The 8,826-nt window shown below is 32.0% G+C and overlaps 2 protein-coding genes across 2 annotated transcripts; both read right to left on the bottom strand.

The window, feature by feature from the left end:
• Nucleotides 1-82: 82 nt before the first annotated feature.
• On the bottom strand, nt 83-806 carry LOC117908834 (protein RALF-like 19). The gene has a single exon (XM_034822615.1). The coding sequence runs from the start codon at nt 674-676 to the stop codon at nt 296-298; it is 381 nt and encodes a 126-aa protein (XP_034678506.1). The 5' UTR covers nt 677-806; the 3' UTR covers nt 83-295.
• A 6,081-nt stretch (nt 807-6,887) lies between these two features.
• Nucleotides 6,888-8,368, bottom strand: LOC117908833 (early nodulin-like protein 2). The gene is made up of 2 exons (XM_034822614.1): nt 7,989-8,368; nt 6,888-7,898 (listed from the first exon to the last, which is right to left on the bottom strand). The coding sequence occupies exons 1-2, from the start codon at nt 8,155-8,157 to the stop codon at nt 7,036-7,038; spliced, it is 1,032 nt and encodes a 343-aa protein (XP_034678505.1). The 5' UTR covers nt 8,158-8,368; the 3' UTR covers nt 6,888-7,035.
• Between the last annotated feature and the right edge of the window lie 458 nt (nt 8,369-8,826).

Genomic DNA, 8,826 nt, shown 5'->3' with positions numbered 1-8,826 from the left:
CCTATCATTCTTTTGTGTTAATTGTTTAAGGAATGAGCCATCAATATATATCAGGTAAAACTAGCATATACAAAAAATCGATACCGTATGACAATACTGCATTCAAAACACAGAACTAAACACCTTGAGAAATGAAGATTGAAGAGGAGATCAGCAAAAAAATACACTAATTTACAACATGAATGACCAAAACAAACGAACGATAACATTTACCGTCTTTTATTGTTAGCTAAGTAGCATTATGCTTTGAATTAACCCTGAATCTGTCTCTCTTTCGTGAGTTTTTTTTCCCTTATCAGTTGGTGTATCTAGCACAATGTGTGATGGTGCTGCAGCCACGCTGGTAAGGGTTAGCCCTTCCTCCCTTCCTGCAGTTGTAGTAGGATCTGCCACGGCGGTTGCAGGGCACATTGTTCTTCTTGAGCGCACCATAGCTGATGAACTTCCCTCCCTGAGCCAGCGTTCGTCGGCTCACCTCACTGTCCATCATCGTCTCTGCATATGGGTCAATGCAGTCCCCAACAAGCCCATTGCATGCCCGCCTGCCACCAAGATCGGCACCTGCAAAATGTGTGAGGCCCCAGTTGGCCTCACTGAACAACGCTGCTGCGGACTCCACCATGGCCGAAGCCAGGAGGAGGAGAAGCAGCAGCAGCAGCCCAATCCTAGGAGCCATTCGACCAAAAAATAAATGAAACCCCGAAAATAATGAGAAAAAATGTGGAGACGGAGATAGTTGATGCTTTAATTCTCAGCCCCTCTTGTTAAAGGAGGGAGAGGGAGGTGGAGGTGGTGGTGGTGGAGGGAGAAGAAGGGGTGGTGGAATATGGTGTTTTGTGAGTTTTGTTTTGTTTGTGTGATTTTACGTGAAATACGTGTTGTAGTTTCTGCATGGGATTTTGGGTGGCCGTTATTTCCTCCTTGTTTTTCTACGTGGCCTTTGTTCTTGTTTTTTTACTTGAATATATAATTTATATATAACAAAAAAATACGTGGTTAGGGTTTCTCTACATGGTTGTCTCCACTTTTAGGCATCACCTTTTAGGCTTTGTTTGGTGACGAGAAAGTTTGAGAGAAATTATAAGGAAAAGAAAATAAATAGAAAGAAAATAAATAGGAAAAATAGAAGGAAATAAAAAATGAAAAAAAATAAGAAAATATATTGAAAATCAATTAATAATCAATTAATCATTTTTATAAATTACTTCATGCTTTTTCACATATTTATTCAAATAATTTAAAAATATATAAATTTTTTAATAATTTTAATTATATTTAACTCTTTCTTTTCATAATTTTAATTAATATTTTTTTACTTTTTTATTTTGATACTTTTTGAGAACTAAACATAACCATAATAGGGACCTAATATCTATTGTTATAAAAGATTTACATCTTCACATTAGAAATTTCTAATCAGATTCATGGTGAAAGTTAAGGGTGTAAAAAAAAAAAAAAAATCATCCATAAATCAATTCAAATCAATCAAAATTATTCATATTGGTTCGATTTTCAATAATAATAAAAAGTTGATTCAATTTCATAATTTTGAGAATTTTCTTGTTTCATAATCGATAAAATTGAACAAAATCAATATTTTAAATTATATCTAATTATTTAATATTTGATAAGTTTTTTTTATATATATATATATATAAGATTCTATTATAGTAATTTATTGTTTTATAGTATGGTTAAATTAATTCTAAATTCATATTAATATATTTTTAACATCAAATTCAAGTTGATTTTATTTAAATTTAAAAACAAATTAAACTTAGAACTTATTATAAAATCAAATTAATAGGCTTTAAGTTCCAAACAAACGCGAATCTACAATTAGGTTGAAAATTAAAAAAATCATTATGTTAGATTGAAACCAATCTATGAAAATTGAATCAAATGACCTCACAAAGTTTGATTTGGTTTTTCACTTGCTTTTTATGATATATAAAATCGATTATATTGATTGGATTTATTTTTTTACTCAAAAACAAAATGAACTGATCTTATTTACACCTTTTATGAAAATAGAGTTAGCTGATAATGTTTTCATATTTGAAAACAAAATGTAAGGATTATTTTTAACAATATTTTTAAAATAAATTCCCTAAAATTAATTTTTAACAAGTCAATTATTTTTGGAATGCAACTCAAACGTAACACTTATTCTCGATAAGGCATCGTATATTTACATAGAATATAAATATTTTAACAATAAAATTAATGTGTTAGTACTTTTAAAATTTTAGATTAAAGATGGAAATTAGAAAATATCCTTTTAATTAAATAAAATAAAATAAATATTAAATGCATCCATGTCGATCCATCTACCGACACGTGAAGACAAAAAAAAAAAAAATTGAACACGTCCGCATTGTCGATCAGTCAAACCCAAACATGAAAACGATAGCTCTCATAATTAGCATCCAACGGGTATGATGCTACCACGTGAGGCACCCTACAAACTTGACTAGTCAGAGCGCTTGCATGCAAGTATACGCCGACGCGAGACACGTACCATTCATTGTCGTGTCCTATGTGTGACGTGGACTTTCTACGTGGAAAAATAAGGGATTTTCATACTACTTTCGGGGACTGCCGTGTGGATTACGTGGCCTTTTTGGTTTGAGTCATGCGTACGTCTCTTTCTGACATTGACAATATAATTGAGAAAAATTAATAAAAAAACTCTTACATTAATCAAAGTCGGTCTAGTTTGGATGTAACACCTGTTATTTTAAAATATTCCATTGATAAAAAATAATAATAAAAAAATTAACGTAAATACGTATGATTCTCATAAAATATATAAGAAAAAAAAGAAAAAAATAATAAAAAATACACCTCTAAATAATTTAAATATATATAAAATTTTAATTAATTTTAATTATATTTAATATTTTTATATTTTTATGATTAAATATAATATAATAATTTTTTTACTTGATTTTATCTTTATAATTTTTATTTTAAAAATCTTCTTATTTCATCGTATTTTGAAATATAATCATTAATTTCAAATCTTATGTTGTTGTCATCAAAATCGAAATTAACTAAATTTTGGTCTCATATTTATTATATATTTTTTTTCTTAATGTTTATCGGGAAACAAATACAACTTTTAAAATAAAAGAATTATAATAAGTCATATTAATGGAGAAAAAAATTGATTTAAAGGTAAAATTGGAGTTGATAATAAAAAGGTACATTTGAGTATGAAATGATGTTGGGAAAAGTGGTGACACAACATAGTTGAAGCCCCTAACTAGTGCCCTGCGGCATATTCTTGGCTCAGTGCGTTCCACCTCTACCTAGTCTACCAACTCTCAAGTTGGCTATAGCATTAATTTCGAACCCAACAAACGGGGAAACACAAATATTGACTATAATTTTTTTTTAATATATATATTTTAGTATTTTTCGAAATCAATCATAGTATAAATATTTTAACTTAAACTATCGTAACTCGTAATTGAACACGTGGCAAAGCTTTTTAACAATCACGACAAAATTGTAATAAACGATGAAAATGATTCTCCTATAATATTACAATTTTGTGATATATTACATTATTTGTAGAAAAATTAGAAATATTGGTGCAAAATATAAAAAAAAAAAAAAATGCAATCCAAGAAAATTTAGGTGGGATGTATGAATGCTTGAGGATTGGGATTGGCTCGATCCATTTCTTTCAACCCTAGAAAGTGCTACATATCGAATGGGAAATTTGTGGACCTCAAAATTAAATGTTGTGGAGGTATCTAGGAAGAAAGGTCTAATCTTCTAAATGACTTAAAAGAGACAAGTAAATTCCTCCTGTCCATCCATTACAGATGGACCCTGTTGCAACTATCACCGATTTTCCAAGAAAATAAAGTCTAAATGCAAGACTTAGACATTTCTTTTCAAAAACTAATTTTTAATAACGGTTTTTAAAAATGGTTATTTAATACTTTCTTTGATAAAAATTTGTTTAAAAACTTAAAATGTTGATAATTTTTTTTTGTTTCTAAATATTTTAAAAAAATAGCTTTTATCCATAAAGTTTTATTTTTAATAATTTTTTATTAATATTTCTCATAAAACAAGATAGTTAAAATATATTATGAGAAAACACTTTTATTTATTTCAGAATAAGATTTTATTAGAGTTTTTTAATTATATCTAGTCTTATCTAAAAAACTTGTAGTGTGGCATATGTGGTGAAGAAAAATTATAAAACTTCTTTAGGGTATGTGGTAGTAGCAGAGGGATTAGGCCGATGAACAATTTATAACTTTTTGCTCATCTATAGATAGGTATGAATCTGCTTTATTTATTTCTTTTATATGTGTTGGTGTATAGGATTTTTGGTGTATAGGATTTAGGGTTATAATGTTTATATTTATACAGTAGTTACCGCCTCGAGCCCTTTACCCCGAATCAAAGGATTCCTCATCAACAGCCCTCTCAAGTTCTACTTGGCGATCCCAAACACTCTTTCTCGACGGACTAGATGAAACCCCCGAAAAATTCACGAGGCTTACGGGTCAAGGAAGCATATGAAGGAATTGGGGGACATACGCGAGGAATAGTATAATGAGAAGTTTCGCGTTGCGGATTCGATTGTCTCCCATTTTATACAATTTTTTTGATATAATAGATTTTTTTTCCTCTGTCCTTAGTTTTTTCCATTTATTGTTTTCCATGAAAATATGTGTTCATATTATCTTGTTGGCTATTCTAGTTCTTTTGTAACAGTTTTTCGATAATATGCATTTGAATTTTGAAAATGGTACCAAACAGGATATTAATTTCCAAGTGGACTTTGTATAAGATTGGTCCCCCGTAGTAGTTGGTGGCTACAAGTCTTAAACACACTTGTACAAGAAAACAATAAATGTGCAATTTTTCTATTAAAATTAATTAGTACTTTTAGTAGTATATTTGTTGATAATTGTCATCTTGATCAATGAGAATGCATCCTATTTACGGATAGGAAGACTAATGATATAAATAGATCCACATTTATAGATTCCTTTTGGGCTTAGCTCTTAAGGGTTGTTTTCTATTACTTAAACTTGGTATGGATTTTTTTAATGAAGCTTTGATTTCTAAATATGATAATTCGACACGAAGGCCTATTTTTAAATAGATTCCCACTTGTGAAATACTTAATGCTAAAGGAAATTTCCTACTAGTTTCAAAGGTATCCTTTTTAATATTGTGGATGTAAGCTAGAGTCATTTCAATGTGTTGTGGTGGGTGATGAGAGGTCATTTCATCAACAATTTCAAAATAGTAACCTTACTTTATCGATGAAAGAGGCTATTAAGTTTGGTATCGTCACATTAAATATTGTCTATACCTTTTTTTTTTTTTTTTTTAAGGTATTTGATAACTTAGTGCCTAAACTCTTTTATTGAATATCATTTGGACTCTTTAGAATCTAATTGAACTTCATGCATCTTGATGAGGACCTCGGTTTGATTGCTAGAATTAGAGACCCTAAAACGAGGATGACCCAAACATTATCGAGCTTATTTCAAATTTACTAGGAGAAATAGGAATTTTTCAATGAAATAAGTGTAGTTCTTATGACATATTTCTACAATAAATAAACTAAATGTAGGCATAAGGACATTTTATTGACCCATATAACATCATCTTAGAGACTCAAATACAAAAGACACCATTTTATTTAATTCTTTGTTCATAACTTTTCTATAAATAAGCCTCAAGCCCTCCTATGGTGCCATAAAAAACTCTTACTATCCAAAAGATGAACCACTTTATTTTCATAGTACAAGTATCTTGATCTTTGTTTTCACGAAGAAAACTAGAAAACTTCAAAATAGAGGACTATCATTAAAACTATGTTCTTTCAAATTGTTTTTCAAAGAAAGAAAGTGAAAGATTTTTTTTTATTTTATTTTAATAGTGATAATTTATATATAGTTTTAAAATTCCTAGAAACTGTTTCCTCATTTCTCATTTATTAGGTTAGATCGAGTAAACCCACTTGACATCCAAACCCAATTCCAATATTCTCTCAATCCACATATTGAGGCCTCTCATTTTTCACTCTTGATATGAGAAAGTGTTGATAATAACAATAAATTACTATGGAAAAAAAAAACCAAAAAAGAAAAAATTAATTTGGTAATAAAGTTTGGACTCACATTTTATATATCACATTCCCAAAGCTTAGAAAATGTGAATAATTATAGGCTTCCTTCTAAATACATATATTTGAATTGGCTAGTAGTATTCTCAAGGACTATTTTAAGTGTTCATTTGGTTGGTGTTGAGTTTTTTTGAAATCCCTTCAATTTAAAGTAAAGTAGCTTAAAGCAAAAGGAATAAATTCCTTCAGCCTTGTTTGGTTTTAGAAAAATTGGGAGGGAAAAAAATGAATAATAAAAGAGAAAAAAAAAAAGTCTAGCTAGCAAGGCTGAAGGAAAAAATCTCTCTCTCTCTCTCTAATAAAATTAAATCACAAAAAAACAGAACATAACAAAACAATTCCACTGACAACATAAACTAAAAATAAAAAATAAAAAAGAAGAAGAAGATGGCATAAAGCCACATTAGTTGGTTTCACTTTCTGTGATTTTGGGTATCATAGAATTTTTTTTTTTAATTTAATAGTAATTACCTTTGTTTCTATTTTGGATGTCAATTTCTTTCTTTTTATATTTTCCATCCACTTAATTTGCTTTTTAATAAAAAAATTCAACATTTTTTATATTTTTATGAAATGATATTCTTAAAAAAAATGAATGATTGATGCCTGGGATAATGTTGAATTATATTGAAGGAAAATAAATTAAGAAAATAATATATCTTCAAGTGCAAGCTTGTTTCCCATATTTTGATAATAACTAATATTTTGCATTAAAATAAAAAAAATAATCAAATAATTAAAAATATGTCAGATACAAATATTTATCAATCATACATCTCACCATCATCCCATGATAAAATTAGAATTATTGAAAAATAAAATAAAATAAAATGCATTTATAAAAAAAGAAATTAAAGAAATGAATGTTAAAACAAGCGGCCTAAAGCAATAATCAGTATTGTAATAACCACGGATGATAAGGTAACCGTTGACGGTGCAATAACAGTTGCCGATGACCGTGTCGGTGCCGGTGAAATGACGCCGGCCGGAGTAGACGTCGAAGGTGAAGGTGGGGTGGTGGGAGTAGACGTCGAAGGTGAAGGTGGGGTTGTGGCTGGAACAGGAGGAGACGAAGTGGGGGGTGAAGGATTTGGAGAAGTTGTTGGAGAGTTTGGCTGAGGTGACGGCGCCAATGGGTAATTTGCCGGTGCAGGAGAGGGTGTTAGAGACGGCGACGATGGAGGATTTGACGGCGCAGGAGAATAGGAAGGGGTTGGAGACGGCGACCAATACGAGGGCGCTGGAGAGATGGACGGTGTGGGAGACGGCGACCATGGAGAATTCGACGGCGCCGGAGACTTTTCCGGAGAATGCGCAGGTGTAGGAGATAGCTCGGGTGTCTTCGCCGGTGTCGGAGCGTTAGCAACCGGAGATGGAGAATTCGGCGACGAGGCTGGTGGGAGCGAAGGACCAGGGGACGCCGACTTCGGCGGCGAAGCAGGTGCTGTATACGGCGGCGGGGCTGGTGCAGAGGCTTTAGGCGGCGATGCCGGAGGCACAGCTGGACGGGGCTTGAAATGGTCGGGAGACAAAACGACGACGATGAGCTTCTGGCCATGATCGCAGCTGGTCTTATTTCCACTGATGAAGAAGAAGGGACCCGATCTATCAAACTTGAACTCCGATTCACCATCATCCATTTTCATTATCGGCTTCTCTGTATTACAACTGAAGTAGTCATCTTTCTCCACCACCAACACAGACCCCACCCCCTTCTGATACTTAAAAACTTACCCACAAACACAAAGAAAAAAAAATCATCAGAAAAAAATCATCAAATCCTTCATCAAAATATACAAGGCCAGACAAGATCACTTACAGAGAGTGTCATTCACTTGAAACCTGTTCCTCCCCGCCCACTGACTATACTCCTCAGAAGGGTTCTCCACCCACCCACCCTTTCCACCGACGATGAACTTAAACCCTTCACAGCAGCACAAAAACCCAGCAAAAACCAGCCACCATCGCATCAATCCATTAAACCCCATCTGGGTATCAAGGTATATATCAATCAAATCAGAAAAAGAAAACACAACCAATCAAAAACCCACAGAGAGAGAGAGTATCAAGGAATCAAAAGCTGATAGGGAGTGAGTAGAATGGAGAAAGACTAAGGAAAGAGGTGAAATATATAGAGCGAGCGGGAGAAAGAAGTATCCGTTGTGAAAGAGGAGCGAAGAATCAATATGGAAAGGAGAGTGAAGGAAGACACCCTATACTTATCCTGCTTTGGCTCCATTTTTATTGATTTATCCATGTGGCATCCGTTTGTCCACGTGGCATCCATTTACGGACTCAACGGTCATATTACAAGAAACTGTAGAGCTGCATGAGTTGTCACACAATCACCCTAAAAAAATTCTTAGTGAAAAATGCTAAACTCCCAATATTTATTGCTCCTCTTATGCCCGTTAACCAATTTTCAATTTTCCAAATTTTGGTTCACTCTCAAAATAATTATTCAAAATTATAATTTTTTTTTTATTTTTTAATAAATTTAACTTTCTTTAAAATAAAAATAAAAATCCATGATTTGAAAATGAGACATTTTAAGATGCCACTTAGAATTAGCTCTATAATTGTGATTTTAGATGTGACAAAAAATAATTATCTTAAATAATTGTAATTATTTAAACGGCACTCAAAATGTATATTTT

The sequence above is a fragment of the Vitis riparia genome, chromosome 19 (genome assembly GCF_004353265.1).
Source record: "Vitis riparia cultivar Riparia Gloire de Montpellier isolate 1030 chromosome 19, EGFV_Vit.rip_1.0, whole genome shotgun sequence".
NCBI lineage: Eukaryota > Viridiplantae > Streptophyta > Magnoliopsida > Vitales > Vitaceae > Vitis > Vitis riparia.
This window is presented reverse-complemented; position numbering and strand designations above follow the sequence as displayed.

Coding starts and splice junctions, on each gene's coding strand:
- LOC117908833 (XM_034822614.1), bottom strand. CDS start 8,157: ATGGGGTTTAATGGATTGATGCGATGGTGGCTGGTTTTTGCTGGGTTT. Junction 7,899..7,988: donor TCAAGTGAATGACACTCTCT/GTAAGTGATCTT, acceptor TTTGTGGGTAAG/TTTTTAAGTATCAGAAGGGG.
- LOC117908834 (XM_034822615.1), bottom strand. CDS start 676: ATGGCTCCTAGGATTGGGCTGCTGCTGCTGCTTCTCCTCCTCCTGGCT.